The sequence below is a fragment of the Setaria italica genome, chromosome VIII, assembly GCF_000263155.2.
Source record: "Setaria italica strain Yugu1 chromosome VIII, Setaria_italica_v2.0, whole genome shotgun sequence".
NCBI lineage: Eukaryota > Viridiplantae > Streptophyta > Magnoliopsida > Poales > Poaceae > Setaria > Setaria italica.
This window is the reverse complement of record NC_028457.1, coordinates 30,188,079-30,206,349: the sequence shown is the minus strand read 5'-3', so window position 1 is coordinate 30,206,349 and position 18,271 is coordinate 30,188,079. Positions and strand designations below refer to the sequence as shown.

General features: G+C 46.7%; 1 protein-coding gene across 1 annotated transcript; it reads left to right on the top strand.

Moving 5' to 3' along the window:
• Positions 1-2,277: 2,277 nt before the first annotated feature.
• On the top strand, positions 2,278-5,566 carry LOC101766063. The gene has a single exon (XM_004980576.2). The coding sequence runs from the start codon at positions 2,422-2,424 to the stop codon at positions 5,347-5,349; it is 2,928 nt and encodes a 975-aa protein (XP_004980633.1). The 5' UTR covers positions 2,278-2,421; the 3' UTR covers positions 5,350-5,566.
• The last annotated feature ends 12,705 nt before the right edge of the window (positions 5,567-18,271 follow it).

Sequence of the window (18,271 nt, the reverse complement as noted above, 5' to 3'; positions counted from 1 at the left end):
AGCTGCTACCATGTGCATCGGCATCTCTTCATGAACACAGGCAGATGAAGAAGATTAAGGTACCGATGATTGGGATGACGAAGGTGGTGCCGGTGGTGGTCTTGAAGATCTTCTTGACGTCCTCCAGGAGGATCTTGGTGAGGACGGGCAAGGCCGGCGAGTGGTAGTCCTCGTTCCCGTGACTTGCTCACGATGGGGCACGCAAAAAGGAACCTAGCGGTGCACTCGCGGCTTGCTCGGTCACGATGGGAACGGTGTGGCGAAATCCCCAGAGCACGTTGCATGCGAGGAGGCAAGGGGGGTTTTGAAAAAAAGACTGGCAGGTGGGGGGATTTAAGCGTAAAATAATCCCACCTCTCACCCCATACACTGGATTGACATCCTGTGATCCTGATTTTTATTTTCTAAGTTTGTACAGGTTGGTTGGTTTGCACCGGTGAATTTGAACAAACATGTTGGGTAGGCCGTAGGGGTAGCAAACCAAACAGTAATGACCAACATAAAGCACCAGCCGCCTTCACTGGCTAGCTCCACGGCGCGAAACCCTCCCCCGCCCCGGCCGTTCTCCCTCGCCGGCTTGCCGCCGCCGCCGCCCTCGCTCCGCTCCAGGACCCCACACGCCCCCAGCTCAGGCAATCGAGGCCACGCCGGTGAGTCGCCCTAACCCCGCCGCGGTCGCGTACCATTTCCCCCTTTACCCTCTGTTCCTACCTGAGCGTCTGGGCTGATGGATGCGGGGTCGCCGGTGGGTCTCTCCCGTTCGTCTCGTCCTTCGATTAGCGCGGGGGCGGCGGCCGCGTCAGTCGCTAGCCGCTCTCAAGCTACGGCATTTTGGTTTGGTTGGCGCCTAGCCTAACGCGGTGGGGAATCAAGACTGTAGCATAGAGACCCCACGTCTCGTGTTTCGTAGTCAGTAGAATGCTGAAAGGGACTAAATTTGTTGCCTTCAAGCGAAATCGTCGCAAGATGGTCCTAATTTCTGGCGTTTCTTGGAATGTTTCCGCTGAGATGATACTGTCTGCAGTCTGCAGTGTTTCCGTCTGAACCCTTCTGAAGGGAGTGTGCTACTGCAGTAATGTTTTGATTGATGATAGAGCTGCGGTGGTTTGGTGGAACGGTCAGGTATCCTGTATAGAGGGATACATTTTCCACAGAAAAAAAATCGTTTTTGCTCAAAGGGATTAATTTTAGTGGCTTAAAGTGTGAAATTGTGCAAGACGGTCCTAGTTTCTAGCGTTTCTTAGATTGCCTCCGCAGAGATTATATCTGCAGTGTATTTCTTTCTGAACCCTTCTGAAGAGAGCGTGCTACTGCAGTAATACTTTGGTTGATTATAGTGCTGTGGTGGTTAGTGGAACAATCAGTTACCCTGTTTAGAGAGAGACATTTTCCAAAGTCATTTTTGTTTCCTGTACTTGTTGTATTTAACAAAAGTAGTTTAGATTGGAAGCTGATGGGTAGCATGTACATATACAGTTCTTTCCATTGTGTAGAGATGTTTGGTAACGAGTTAATTGTTTAAAAAAAATCCAAAGAGGAGGCTTCCTATATCCAGGTGTGAATTGGTGGGTGGAACAGGGAGACTGGTAACATTTTCTCTGGAGGGTACTTAGCTGAAGCTGATAATAGTGTTGCTTTCTTGATTTGAGATATTTATACTATGCTTCTTTATTTTCATGTGCTTGTCTAGTGTTTTCTGCTTATCTGTTGATCAAATTTGGGATCTTGATTTTCTGAGATTGATCTGATGTCTAGCTTCTAGGAGCCTAGAATTCACCTTTCCATGCAACTATTACTGTTTAAAACTTCCTTCATTAATGCCTAATTACCTGATTAGCCAAGTAATGGTGACTGACTCAGGGTTGCTGTGCAGATAGTTTTGAACCATAAATGAACTCAGACCACATACCCATGACAGACAAGAAATTGTGAGGGCAATTAGAGATTCCGTCAGCATGAAGTTGAAATACCGAGACCTGAATTTCTTATCATGCACCATTTCAGAATTGCATATGTATTATCATGTTAAACTCTAGTAGAAATAAACTTAATTGTATTTGGTCATAATAAATTTATGCATCTATCCTGAATTCCTGATGCACATTGATAGTTAGGTTAACTTGTCCGACGCTAACATACTTGTTGTGTAGTTAACAAAACATTGCAATTGTTGGCTCTCCTGTATTTTTACAGGGCACATTTTCTTTTCTGTTACTACCATAACAGATTTTCTTTATACATACAGGACCTGATGCAGCAAAAGTTCTCTTCGTATAATTTTGTTGCATAAAGTGATCCAGAGATCTGCATCAATATTGCTTGAAGATACTTGGTTCCTAAAACACATGTTGGTTGGGGCATACTAATGTCAGGCTGATACAACATATATTGAGCTAATTTTGGGAGAGATTGTTAATTGGTATGATGGAATGCAACAGAGAAGAGGGCTTAAGAGCAAGGCAAATTGCTTTATTGAAGCTTGAAAAGAAAGACTTTTGGGGTGCCCAAAGGATTGCACTTAAAGCTCAAAGGCTTTATCCAGAGCTTGAGGACTTGTCCCAGCTGTTAGCTGTCTGCGAAGTCCATTGTGCAGCAGAGGCAGAGATCAATGGAGACTTGGACTGGTATGGTATTCTTCAAGTGGAAGCATCAGCAGATGACATGGTCATACAGAAGCAATACTGCAAACTTTCCTTTTGGCTTCATCCTGATAAAAATATTCTTCCTGGTGCTGAAGCTGCTTTCAAGTTGGTTTCCATGGCTCATAAAATATTGCTTGATCCTATGATGAGATTTCTGTATAACATCAAAACACAGTTTGTTATCAGAGAAGTGGCAAAGAAGGCTACACAACTATCAGATGATACTTATGCAGACAAAGGTGATACAATAGGACATAGGGTCCCATCTGATTTTATATTGGTGTTCAGGACCATATGTCCACACTGTCAAAAGCAATTTCTTTTCTACCGACGGAACTTTTTGGTCCGCTGTGATGGCTGTGACAAAACCTTTTTCACGTTCAAGCTGCATGAGGAGACTGTGCCCTTGAGATTCCTACCAGCTGCACCTTATAATGCTCAAGTTTCATCCGAGATGTTTTCATGTCGCCCCATTCAATGGCTTGAATACACAAAGCTTCGAACTACAGGGAGGGAGATGCATTCCAGACCACCAATGAATGCCACACAAAGTGATGAACATGTAAAATGGGATGGTGGGCCATGTGATGATAGACAAGGAAACTGCTTAGAGACAAAAGGCGAGGCAGTTCAGTTATCAGCAGTGAACCCAATTAACTCTCCTGCACCTGCTGTAGGTAAGGAAACAACTGAAAGCCTGCCACAGGAACCAAACTTTGTTGCCACTCAGAATATGAGAGAAGATGCACCTGCAGTGTCAAATGCCACAGGATTGTCCAATCTTCAGTGGTTTGGCAAGAGAAAGCAAGATGATGGCACTAACAGTAGCCACAACATGGACTGCTGTAACAATAAGAGGCAGAGGAACTTTGATTCAGTCTCCAATGCCAAGTTGAGTGATCATAAAGTGTATAGTGAGAATGCTGCTGGTGTTAGCAATCAATCTTCTGCTCATCACCCCAGCAAAGTTTGCAACCCAGAGGAAGGAGACACGACACATGAAGAAAATCAGCAAATTTACAGGAAAGGTACTTCTGATATTTCTACCCAGAGGTCAGCTGGGAATTCTATGATTTCCTGCAGTTGTCCTGATATCTTTGATTTCGAGTACTTCAGGGATGCCAAAAGGTTTGCAGTTGGTCAGATTTGGGCTCTTTATGATAAACGTGATGTCATGCCAAGATTTTATGCTCAGATAAAGCATTTTGATGCTTCCAACTTCAAAATACATTTTACTTGGCTGGAACATGTTGCAATGGATGAACAAGAGAAGAAATGGACTGATAAAAAACTGCCTGTTGCTTGTGGAAACTTCCGCTTACAGGAAACAATAGATACATCACAAGACAGGTTCATGTTTTCTCACATTGTTGCATGGACAAAAGGTAAGAAAGGAAACTTGTACAGCATATATCCTAATGGGGGTGAGGTGTGGGCTCTTTACAAGGGATGGGGCATGCAATGGAGCTCAGATGCAGGTAACCATGGATCCTTTGAGTATGAGGTTGTGGAAGTCTTGTCAACTATGTCAGCTAATGATGATGCCACCGTTATCCCATTGGTCAGGATTAATGGTTTTGTCAGTTTATTCGCGCAAGCTAAGGGCAAATCCTCATTTGTTATACCATCAAGTGAGCTACTTCGATTTTCGCACAGCATTCCCTTTTATAGAACGAATGGAACTGAAAAGGTTGGTGTCCCAGAAGGTTTTATGGAACTTGACACTGCATGTCTCCCAGCTGACCTGGATGCAGCATTTTCTTCTGTCTCTCTTGTCTCTTACATGTTTCTCGGCAGTATGATAGGCAACATTGATTTGACTGCTGAAACTACAGATAGTGAAATGGATTCTGGAGATGAGCCGATTGCTCGAAAGGAGAATCCCTCGGAACCAAATGTTTACCACCCAATTTCTACAGATGACACTAATGATATTTCTTCTGAACAAAATACATTGTTGCAGAAAAATGCCCATGTTGCCAATGAATTTGGAGAGTCCGTTCAACAAAACTGCTTGTCCTCCAATCGTTATCCATATCCTGACTCTGATTTCCATGATTTCGAGGAAGGCCGCTCGTGCAAGAAGTTTAAACACGGACAAATATGGGCTATATACAGCGATGTTGATAAATTCCCCAATTTCTATGCCTGGATAAGAAAAGTCGACCCAGAACCTTTCAGGGTGCATTTGACCTGGCTTGAGGCTTGCCCTCAATCAGAGCAGGAGAAACGGTGGTTAGAGCAGGACAAACCTATCAGCTGTGGTACATTTGAAGTTCGGAAGTGGAGAACCAAGTATGATACAACTGGTTTTTTCTCCCATTTGGTAGATGCTAGACAAACTGGCATTAAGTGGCAATTTGAGGTTCTTCCACAAGTTGGTCAGATCTGGGCCATCTACATAAACTGGGCACCTGACTGGGTTCCATCCAGCAACGATACTTGTGAATTTGCTGTCGGTGAGATCATTGAGTGCTCTGAAGCTGGTACAAAGCTTACTATGCTCACTCAAGTTGGTGGCTTCAGATGTGTCTTTAAACCCAACGATAGAAAGGAAGTCCTAGAGATTCCTGCTAGAGAGAACTTGAGGTTCTCCCACCGCATACCCTCGTACTGTCTGACCAAAGAAAGAGGTGGCACGCTATGGGGCTTCCATGAGCTTGATCCAGCTTCTCTCCCTGATGTCTTCTTGTACGGGGACACGTGATGACGTTCTTGTTTGGAAATATTGAAGCTGAATGGGAGTAGAGCTGGACCTAATTATCACTAAGAATATAATGGCTTTTTATGTTCTGTTATCGAAACCTTTTAGTGTACATATGTGCCATTCAGTTTAGTCTCACTGAAAACCAAAACCATGCTAACATGTTAATTGGAGGGCGTCCTTTGTTCTTCATTTGCCATTCTGTACTAAGGGCAAGCCCTTCATTCACTGCTACTTCGTGTTAGTGCATCGGTGCTTGTAGTCGTAGTTTTTGTTTACCAAGCTCATCACATGTCCTATGTGCCAGTCAGGCAGTCACTGTTGTTGGACAGCAGCAATTCTTGTGAATTTGCCATCGGTGTGATCATCTACTGCACTGAAGTTAACGCAAAGCTTACTGTCAGTCCTCTCTCAAGTTTGCATTACAGTACTGGTGGCATCCGGTGACTCGTGATCGCCGTAGCAGACTTTTTGGAATAGCAGAATTAGACCTGATTCTCTTTAGGATTATTAGGTCATGATATTCCCAACCTTCCGGTCAAAACCATGTCAGCCTACTAGTCATGTAGGATTAGGGGCATTATGCTGTAGATTGCTAACATTTTGTAACCAATGGCAAATCCTGTGTTCAGTGATACTCGGTGTCAATTTGTGTAAGGTTTCTTGTATTGCAGAGAGTAACTCTTATTTAGTTACCAGTCTTCTCATATGCCTTGTGTGATGAGTGACTAAGCTTTCGGTCTCAGTACCTGTCGTGGAAATGGAGCACCTTATCAGTTATCACCGTGAACCTGGGCATTTCGATTTTGTCCTTCACAAGCTCCTCCACGTTCCGGTCACCGGCCTCGCCGTCCTTCCCCGTGGCCGCTCACGACGCCACGCTGGCGATTGTCCGCGTCTGTGCGCCGCCGCGGCACGGTTATTGTGCCAGTGCCCTGTGCCCTGAAGACTGCACGGCGAGCTGCGAGCACCACATGTCCACGGGTGCGCCGCCATTGAGACGTCGTCCAAGAACAAGCAGCCGCAGCAGTGGAGTCGTGGCCGATCGTGTCGCCGCGCCGCAGTGCCGCAACACCGGCTGCCACGCAGGCCACGTCCTGAAGGGCGAAGGCGGCGCCGGCGAGCGCGCTGTGCTGGCCGGACTGGGCGGTGGACGGCCGGCAGGGCACCAACCACCGCGCCGTCTCCGACGCCGACCGACCCCTTGCTGTTGGCGAATGGCGACACCGTCCCCCTCGCCTTGGCGGCGCCGGCGCCGCGCGCGGCCAAGCACCAGGACATGAGCGCGCCACGAACCCAGGCGCTCAGCGCCGACGACGGCAGGCCGGCAGGTCTCCCGGCGGCACGTCGGCCGGGTCCACCCTGCTTGGCGAGCTAGCCCTTTCCACGCGCGGAGCGCGGGCCACGGCCTACACGTTCGCCATCGGCCACGCGACCCCCTTCACCAGGCAGTGCGCGCGGCGCGCGTGCGCCCCCCGTGCCTTCAGCCGGTGGCCGTGCCGGCGGCGCTAGGCTCCGTGGCGCCGGTCGAGGTAACGCCCTCGAGGGCTCGAGGCACATGGCGCGTGAGTGAGAGGAAGTGTCGCCGGGAACTGTCCGTGCCACGCGGCCGCTTTGATTTTGTGGCGGCGCAATGCCGATTGATCGATCGGAGCATCAGCAGGCAAGGCGTCTTCGTCTAGGATACGTTACCCCGGTACTCCCCGTATCACGTATCCAATACGTATTCGCGTATCCGTATTCGATACGGCTTTATACCTCAAATTTTTCAAAATTTTGTAAAAGTTGACGTATCCACGTATTCGTATCGGGTATCTGTATTGGTGCACTCTTTGACCTCCCTTTCCGACCACTGCTCGCTGCCACGTTCGTGGCAACTTCTTTCCCTACATCTCCTACCGCCAGTGGTCACCCCCCGTCTTCTCTGCCCCGACCGTATCATCTCGTGGACCAGTCAGTTTATCATCATAGCCGTCCCTTAAATACCTTAAACCTTAATTTTCCTCTGAACCGCTGGAGTTGGTAGAGTCGTAAGGGCAACTTTAGTGTATAATCTTTTCATGTGGGTGTTAGTCTAGACATGTCCTGAGTTGCTAACTTAGCTCAAAATGCTCCAACATCTTAGCATTCTGGTAAGTTCCAAGGGTGGTGACGGTTATAGATACCTGAGTATTCTCATGGAGAGCCCAACGGACCACTAATGAGTCGGTCCGACTTGATAAAGAAGGCAGAAGATAGAGTTCAGCTAGGTCTCCCCATAATCAGTTGTGATCCGACTAGATCTCATTTATAGTAACCGACTAGGAACTTGCCATGTAACTCTACCCCTCCGATTAGATCTCATCTACAGTAACCGACTAGGAAACTTGCCATGTAACTCTACCCCTTGGAGTATAAACGGGAGGTTGGAGTACCCTTATGAGGACAACCAATCCCTCAACACAACAACCAACACCCGAGCGCAGGGTGCAATACAATCACCAAAACAGGACGTAGGGTATTACGCTATACTGGCGGCTCGAACCTGTATAAATCTTTTGTGGCAGAACCACCCAAATTAACCTTGCTAAAGTATGCTCAACATCGCCTCAAATACGAATAGACACTTTAATCGAATTAAAATGGGAGTCTGTCGGGTTTCACCCAATACAACCCCGTGTTTCTGATTGAAACAAGCATACTCGTATGAAGACGAGTCCAAAGATTACAACCATCTAGGTAATATATTACATGTCCCAAATTAAGTTATTACAAGATGATTGTTCAAATGCATAAAGTAGTGTTCAGAGTTCAAAGCAGCGGAAAATAACGATAAGTTTAACATCAATACATAATACAATGGTGTAACTTGCCATAATATCAATCACCACGATCCTCACCAACCAAGGATGGGTCCCACTCAACCGTCCAACCCGGAGGGAGCTGGGACGGCCAAGTCACACTAGCAATCAAGTCATTCACATTCACATTACTTGAAAATATAGCCACAAGCAAGACTGAGTATACTAATACTCCGCAAGACTTACTCGTCAGGTGGTATCTAATCCAGTGACTCCTAGACATGCAAGGCTTTTTGGCTGAGGAGTTTATTTTTGCCAAAAGATTCTAAAGTGGGTCCTTGCTTTCAAGTTTTAGCATCAAGTTCTAGTTGATTAACCAAAGCACCTATTCTAAATAAGTATGGTAGAACAAGCAATTTAACCAAGCATCAATATTAATCCTCATCCTTGTTCACCTTCTTACTCAATGTAGGAAAAAAGGTTAAAGAGGTCCCAAACTGTGAGAAGCAGACGATTCAAATTGAATTTCTTAACCTTGGACCTAAACACATGACATATGCGTAGCCCCACGGTTCACATATATCAGCGGTTCCCATCAATTCGTGGAGTTTGTCCAGAGTCCACTTCCCTTGGATACAATGCCTCACGGTTCCGGAACGATGCCGTACTGTGGCTGCACTGCAGCCACATGAGGCTGTATGAGAACCCAGTTCTAGAGAGAGCGGGGTAAAGGTCCACACTGGTTCAATCAGGTACTACGCCTACTAATTCCTCATACTCTCAGCATGTGTTTAGTACGTTCAAAAACTTGACCAAGACTCCGTCACGTTTCAACCTTAGCAGTTTTTCCTCTATACAAACGGAGCATCAAAGCATCAATAATTGCAGAACATAGTACCAAGTCCCGCCTATCAACCTTACGAGCATCACGACGACCACTATCCCAATGATAGCCATCGCAGTCTGATGGGCCGCACCATATTCATAATGGTTGTCTTGGCCTTCCTGGAGGCATACCAGCTGTACCTGTACATGGCCTCAGGTTGGTTCAAGGTGGCGCTGATACGTAGCTACATCACCTCACCTTTTCTGCAAACAAGCTATTGTTCTGAGATGATCATACATCTTCTCTTGATGTTGAAGGCTTTTCGCCCATGGAAGGGCAGACTTGGCCAGTACTGTCTCCTCGAGAATCTTGGCCGCCAAAGTAGGATTAAGAATTGTCTGTATTGTACTACACTGCGCCGGATGGACAAGTCCAAGAAGGGACGCAAGAATTCAGTCAAGCTGTCCGAAGATGTGAAGAAAGCCATCATTGATTCCCTACTAGGAAGCAACGGATACCTGACAAATGGTAACATCGCTGCAAAAAATTGGCGTCCATGGTGACCTCTCCTGGGCATGTGATGCTACTGCTACCGACGGAGCGGTGACTCGCACCATTCTTGTCTGGCACATTAATTGCTACAACACTGTGTGAGCACCAGCTGGATAAAGAAGGCAAAGAGGTAGAGGCGGTTAGAACAGCCTCCACTTTATCGAAGTACTGCATGCATCTGCTCGCTTTCGCACCTAACCTCTTACCTGACCACATCTCTATATCGGAATCCATACTTGATGAGTGAATTGATAGAAAAGGCGACCAGTGGCAGCGACTATGAAAGCTACTCAAAGGGGCCAATGATTTGGAGAGCATGTGTAAGAAACTATTGAAGATTAGCACCAATGACGGCAATGACGATGAAGCTCCGCTTCTTGCACAGGGCGCTTAGCTTGCAAGGCAGATTGAAGGCATACAAGACTCGCAATTGCGGTGGAAGGTGCTATCTGATTTCTGGGCGGAGATGATACTGTACGTCTCGCCGTCCGACGATGCCTGGGCGCACATGGAACTCGTTGCAAGAGGAGGGGAGTTCATCACGCACCTTTGGGCGCTGCTCACGCATGCCGGTGTGCTGAAGCAATGCCCTACAGGGCCAAAAGATGTTGTGTGATCTGTCCAACCAGTGCACAAGTAGCAGTCCCCACATATCAACCTACTAGTGCTTGTAAGTTGTAACATCCTACGCATATTGCCTACAGTCATGTTGGGACAGACCAACTTGTGGCACACCATGAGTGAGTTAGTCCGTGTCGTTTCTGTTGTCAGATTTTGGTCAGGGTCGGAGTCTATAATTTCCGCATTCAGGTTGTTGGACGTGCACGCGTCTTAGGTGACCACTAAAGCCATGATCCGTTGACCACTTGGGTCACGATCACTATTTATGTTGCATAAATAAAGGGTTGGGGAAGAAAACTGAAAACGCACTCTCCCTCAGTTGCATCTGTTCGTGTGTGAATCGAGCAGGTCCTGTTGCAGCAGAGATTATTGACCCTACCACTGGCGTGAAGTTTCATGCATATTAGGATTCGAAGTACTGGTTCCCTCAGCGAATCCACCGAGGGCTCTGTAGGCCTCGGACACATGTTTGTGGCAGGCCTTGGTATCCTGGGCCTTGAGCCAACTACCTGGTATTGAACTTGGTAGCTCCGGGCCTTGGTACACCTGACATTGAACTTTGCATTGGTTCACTGTCTTCTCGCACCTATGGGACCTAGGGTCAGAGCTGCATTGGCGTCTGAAGATGGCCCTTCACCTTCCTCGTATGCAGAAGGATCATGTTTGTCATTATTCCAGACGTGGACTTTCTTGTTCGTGACATGAAACAATATGAACTTATTTGTTCAATTTGAATATAGTTTATTTGACATTTAACCTAATTTGTTCAGGATACGTACTTTCTTATGAGAATTCAGGAGGGGCTTTGCCCCTCCTTTTCTATATATGTACTTTTTTTGGTCACTTTGTAGAATAGTTTGTCTTCTGTTTACTTAATTTATTCACTTCGTAGTCTAATTTCACACATGAGAGTTATAATGGTAAATGTAAAGCCATTTAATGGTTGTACTTTTAAATAATAAAATATACTCCTTTCGTCTAGAAAATAATATTATTTTAGATTTGTCTTAACTCAAGTTATTTTATATTTCACCCAATAATTATGACACCCAACCCAAATTTAGATGGCCCAGTAGTAGCCTATGAGCGCAGGTGCGCATGTTTAGTACCACTTGAGCAAGGGTGGAGCCAACTTATAAACTTTGGTCCTCCAGTCATGACACCTTCAGGTTAACCCTTTTACACAAAGGGAGGATAAAAGTATAAGTATGGTGCTATGTGTATGCTTGCCCGCCCCACGAAAAGGCTGCGCAATGCGATTTTGATGGACAGGGTGTTACCAGGGTGTGGCGGAACCACCTCGGATTAGCTTGATTAATCAGAGTTTAGCCGCCTAACATGCGACACCCCTGGTTAACTCAAGCCAACACGAAGCGCCGTCGGATTTCATCCGATTTAACCACTTAAACAGGATCGAGTTCAGCGACCCACACAAGGCGAGCGGTTACAGAGAATACAACGAGTCCACGGATTTTGAACAAGTTTTACTCATTTTGGTTCCACCATAAAATCCAACATTAGGGTTTACAAACAAAGATCAACAGAGAAAGCTAGCGGAAGTCTTCGTCGGGGTCGGACGTCCGGGCGAGGCCAACCGGAACATCACTGAGTCCTCTCCTCGCCGTCCGAGGAGGGGTCCCACTCGACCGTCCAGCCTGGCGGGAGCTGGGGCGGCCAAGCGCCAACAAGGGAGGGGTCGGGAACTGCAACTTCACCTGAAAAACAGGAGCCACAACAAGGCTGAGCTACTAAGCTCAACAAGACTTAACCGGGGAGGAGCCAACTACTCTTCCAACTAGACATGCAAGGCTTCTTGGCTGAGGGGTTTGTTATGCCAAAAGCACTAAGTAACCTATTTTTTCAAGTTTTAGCTCCGGTTCTAGATTCACTTACCAGTCTAGGTTGTGCAACCTACTCTAAGCAAACATCGAGCCAATCAAGATGTGTAGATAAAAACAACAACATTTCCATCATCAGATTCCTCATTTACTCAGGGTGACATAGCGATCAAGAAATCTCAAACTGTGAGAGGCAGACGAATCGATTCGAGTTCTTTAACCATGCATGGTGAACCTAGCCCCACGACATCCGCGCACCCGGAGGTCGCTTTCTGTGTCGGCCTTCCCCATCAGTCCCCTAACCCGTGTCGGGCCCATTTCCTTTGGTGCAAGGTTCCACAGACCCGGTCTCTGCCGTTCTGTGACCACGCTTTGCCACCACGTGCGACAACCAGCAGGGGAAACTCCGTTCCAAGAACAATGGGGTGACCGCTCACGTCTAGGTTCAATCAGGTACTAGGCTTCCTCATCCCATACTAAGTATGAGGCTAGTACTTTCAAACACTTGATCACGAACACCACCACTGTCGGGCCTTAGCAAGTTTTCATAGACAGACGGGGCAACCATCCGACCACCAAAGTGTTACCAACCCTGCCCCGTCCACCGTCCTTATAGTTGTAGCAGAGAGTAAACATGCAACTCCTACAACTCGCGAGTGACAGGAGATCACTCGGCTTTTACCGTCTCTTATTTAAGCAATGCAGCTACTCGGTCCAATAGCTAGTGCTCATATCAAGGGTTACTAAGTCATGTATCTAGGGTTTCACACAACTCCTAAACGTAAATGCACAAACATGCTATTCGGAAGGCATGTGCAAGTTTGGCAAAAACACGTAGGATTTTCATGCAACCGGGGCTTGCCTGCAAACAAGGAGGGCTGGAACTGCTCGACTTCGGGGGTGGCTTCGACTTCTGCGGGCAGGATCTCGGCTACAGCTTCGTCTTCGGGCGCCGGGTGCAGCTCGTAGAAGCCGTCAGCGAGATGCAGCTCTACACGAATGCAATGCAAGGGTTAGCTTAAACGTTTGATTTGACAGCAACACTAGCTCTCCTGAGCCCAGAAACTTGCGACAAAGAGCAGGAGGTTGAGGTTGTTTGAGAGAGCTGATGGTGATCAACAGGTAAGGGTAGGAAGGGAACTAGTGGTCTGATCCTTGAACTAGAGGATGTGATAACTGGAATCCTCAGACGTAGGCGCTGAAGGGTTCCCACGTTTTACACATACACCCTCGAGTTGAAGAAAAGATCACAACCAAGCCCTCGGGCGAGGTGGACAAGGGTCGGCGAACAGACAGGGTCGGACGAGACGGAACTGGGGTCGGGCGGATAGGAGGGGTCGGGCGAGGCGGACTTAGGGTCGGCACTCACCTTCTTCCTGAAAGGAAAGCTCGGGGTCGGGAAGAGGCAGACTTGGGCGGGGAACTAAAGCTTCGAGCAGGGACTAAGACCGGCGATGCTCCGGCGGCGGCGCTTCTTGCGGATCACAAGAGAGCTCTTCGCAGCACAAGGGAGCAAGCTGCGGGGTGACTTGGAGGAACTGAGAAGGAACTAGGAGAAGAACTTTTCAAGAACTGGGTGGGTGGCGCTAGAAGCTTGAGCAGGGAGCTAGAGGAGGCTAAGGGCAACAAAGGCGGAGGGAACTCCGGCGACGGGGCATTCCTTTTATAGCTGCTGGAGCAGAGGAACGGAAACGTCGCGGAGAGAGAGAAGGGGAGCGGCGCGAAGGCCGGGGAGAAGCAATGGAGTGCTCTGCCGTGGCGGCGATTGAGCAAACCGGGCGGTGCTGCAGAACTCCGGGGGTGACGCCAGCGATCATTGCGCTACTCCGTCAGGGCAGCGTAGGCGCGGGTAGACCGGTGGTTGGGATTTGGCGGAGAGCGGGTGTCGTCATGCGGGAGAGGTGATAGAAGCGACCGGTTAAACGACGCTAGGATCGAGGGCGCACAGGTGGGAAGACAAGCGGACGTGGCGCGGGGGAGAGCGCGGAACAACAGATTGTCGGGCGGCTTCTGACAGAGCGGGGAAAGGAACTGTCGCGGCCGCGGTCGGGGTTGGCGGTGGAGGAATCGTCGTGTAGCGACGACCGGGCGGCGCAACTGTTGCTGGAAGGGACGGAAAAGACGGGCGACATCGATCTCCGGGGCCGGGATCTGGTATCGTGATGATGGGCGCAGGAGACGAGGGTCTGCTGAAAGGGGTGCAGAGGGCTTCCGCTGCCATTGGGGAAAAGGGCGCGGGACCCAACTCTGTTCCTCGCCAGAGACAAAACTGGGCGATGGCGTCGGAGAAGACGAGCCACGCGGCAGGAAAACTCTGAGGCGGCCATGCAACTCGAGTGCGGCTGACGCGGGGGATCTGAAAAAAGGATCTCACGGGTCCACCGGGGGAAAAGATCGGACGGGTGAGGAAGATCAGCAGGATCCGACGAAGGGCTGAACTCGCCAGGGTCGGAAAAGGAATGAAGCGGTAGGGGTCGGATCTCAGGGGTCGGGACTGGCGGAAGACTGAGCACTTAGGTGCGGTCAACAGAACAACTAACTGAGGTTAAGGGCTGAGATCAAACCTAACTGGGAAAGGTTAGGGGTCGGTTGCTACACAGGGTATCAGAGCCAACCCTCGCGATTGCGCGTACGGATCAGTGTGCGGACATATGACGCATGACGCGTGTAGGCCTGGATTGTAAATACCTACGTATGAAATTATCAACAAATTAATACAACTTGAAGTACTAAGTACAGAAAAGAAAACTAAATTGCAAAACTACAAGTCAAATAAAATTCAGGTAAACGCGGAGGCCTGACCAAGTCGTGGTAAACACCGAGCTCACTGTTTGAATACCCATGATTGTATTCACGTCCTAGCTAGCAATACTCATTGGTCATACTCCCTCGGTCCCATAATATTGCTATGTTTAGACTTTGACTTTTCAATTTTGATTACGAATATCAATATAATTATAGAGACTAAACATAAAAATGATTATGGACCAATTACGTATACTCACAACACTATACGTCATTGCGTGAATGATGCACAAATAATGATTGTTCATTGTCCATTATTGTACTGTAGTAATAGTATAATATAAGTAGTATATATCTTTGTGGATCAGCGGCAGGTTCTTGAACAATTCAGCTTGATCAGATCAAGTTAGGTTCATGTGTGCATGCATGTGTGTTACGCCACATACGTAACCGTAGTAAGCACCGAGTCAGAAACCGGGCAGATCTTTTGCTCATGACTCCTGAACCCCAACTCCATGAACCATCCCACGACAGGGAGCCGACGACCATTGACAGTCATCACCCCCAAAGGTCATGAGCATATAAGCATCCCAGGATCGAGCGACCAAACAAATCTAGCAGATGCAACCGAGGAAGGACGAAGGCAGCAAGCAGAACTGACGGCAGCACCAGCCACCACAGAAAGAAGCACGAGAGACGACCAGAAGACCCCACAGTGGTCGCACTAGATGCATGCGGCGGCCTGCACTGGGGAAGAAAGGATCGGAAGACACCTAGCATGCAGACGAAGACAGTACCAGGGCCCCTATTGTATTGTACATGCTTGCATTCCCATCCCCATCATTTAATTTCTATGTCTATTGGTGCGATTTAGTGATATAAATATTGATACTATTCTGTAAATTTGGCTAAATTTCAAATAATTTGACTTAGGACAAATACAATTACTTTCTTTTAGGACAAGGGGAGTAATGGCTAATAATTATTAGTTGGTGACCTTTTTGGATATGCGGCTCCATTCCAAAATGTAGGTCTTTTTTTACTTTTTTAAGATACATAGATTTTGCTATGCATCTAAATATAGAGTTATATCTAGATACATAATAAAATCCATATATCTAGAAAAGTGAAAAGGACCTGCATTTTGAAAAGGAGGGAGTATCACTTAATAACGTATACTTGCCTTTGTCAGTTGTAGTTACATCTACCTTAGATGATGCTCAAGGGGCTTCCATGGACAAAGTGGGCTTCCATGGACTAGGTATGTCTTCGCCTGATTTGGTGCTCAGGTGGGGCTTATTTATTAACTCTTGAACCACCAAGCTAATGAACTGATGAATGCATTACATACGTGTTATTCCTACCCGTATGATCGTACGCCTCGTTTAATGTGAAATAGTTCCTCCGAAAGTTTCTTTTAATGCAAATTCAATTAAATAGATGCCAATGACCACATCATTTTATAGTGAACCAGAACACTGCACACTTGCAGCTCCTTCCCCAAGTGGAATATGGAAAAGGTCACCATATATAGCTATGAGACACTAGTAGGGTCAGCAAAGCAATGCAATCGAATGCTCATGTGTCATGATTCCTTCTACTACTTGTTTAAGATTTCATGACACTGAAGACAATTTTAGGATATGTTCATTCCACATATACCCACTTGCCACTTTAGCACAACCTGCATGACCTTTGGCCTAATCTCATGCGACAGAATGATCACTTTATAGCACCAAACTGAAATTTGATACATTGACCTCACAGCAGTCAAAGTCTAATCCTGGGACTGAATCGACTTAATCTTTAAATACCACCCCATCAGTACTGGTTCATGCTGGCAGCATCAATACCGGTTCAAACGTCTCTCAAAGCCAGACAATAATTGGGCCTGACATATGAAAAAGCTTGCTCCAGTACGCACAAAATTATTGATGAAAAACATTAGCAAGTACTGCCACCGTTTGAAAATATTACAAGGCTTTATTTTGTTTTGGTAGGATAACCATTTGATGACCAACTATATATCTTCCCTGAAAATGTCGAGTGTGCTGAGATATGTGAATCTTCCAAACCTCACAACGTTAACGATCCAGCGTTTTGGAATTAATACTCCACGGCAGAAGAGATGACTTCAACTTTTGTTGGGGTTGCATGGGCTACCTCCACTACAAATACAAGAACCTTCGTTAGGTTGATGGAGCTTGACTGTAAAGGAAGAAGATGGACCCTCTAGGCCGTGCTTTTATTTAATGATGATGGCATAAAACAACATGCATGTTGATCATTTCGTGGTACTGCGAATGAGTAATGATAAACTGTTGAAGAGAGGGATGGGTATGTCTTTGGCGTGGCTTGCAATATGCATTGGTATTATATTTGCAGTTTGGTTAATGGAACATATAGTATTACGTCTTGGAATGATTGATGTACATACGGATAGTTTTGCATGTAAGGTCGTCGTTGAAGTGATAAAAAATATTAAGTCATCGAGCGCCACAATCATCAATCTTTTGTATATTTAGTACTTGATTACATCTTTGTAATATCATCAAATTAAATCCAGCTTTGTCCTCACGCAGAACGGGTGAAGATTCCCATGTCGTCACGTTTTGAAAGATAACGAACAATAACACACAATTGGGCCACCTGCAGCTTTATCATCTCCCAAGTGGAGTCACCATCACACGGCGGTTTTCATGATACCCTCGAAGCAAACACAAGTACTTACCACAAAATACTACACATGCGCCTGTGTTGCGTGATGTAAGCATGCCGTCACCAAATCAATGTATTATAAGGTAATTCACGCTGTGTTTAATTTTTGCCACACTTTCATATAGTCTCCAAAAGGCATGTCTAGTCCTCGTCACTCCGACGAAACTATTTGTATACTTTTCTGTTGCTTTTTTTATAATTTATAGGATTTCTCTTTTTTTTTCTAGAGTGTCCATCCTAGGTGGATTTACCTGGAGACTTCGAAAGGAACCTCCAATAATTAGTAATAGTAAGATACTTTTCCGTTGCTTAACTTCACACATACTAAATCAGTTTAAGATTCAAATGGGTGAAAGGCAACATGGTAATTCCAGGCCCACTTGTGCCACTTTCTTGGTCAGCATGCAAGACCTTTCTTGGTCTTCAAGCCCTGAGTCGCTACGAGAGCCTCGCAAGTCTATACCTAATCGTGCATGTCATAGAATGCCACTAGTTAGCACTTTATAGAACCAAACTGAATTTGATACCTTGAGCTATGATTAATTTACACCTAATCCCAAGGTTTAAGTACCACCTATACCTAGGTTCATTGCATTTTTCCATGAGCAAGCACAGCGTTAACAAATTGTGCGTTTTGGAATCAATGCTCCACGCATCTCTTCAAGTTGAAGGTTGGCTTCAACTTGTGCCATGAGCAAGTTTATTTAACTAAGTTGAAAGACTGACTGTTTGGCACGGCTCCACTCCATAACTCCAGCGACTCCAGCAAAAAAACCAGCCAAACACGTCAACTCCAAAACTCCATGGAGCTGCCAACTCCATGGAGCTGTAGTGCAAATGGGGCC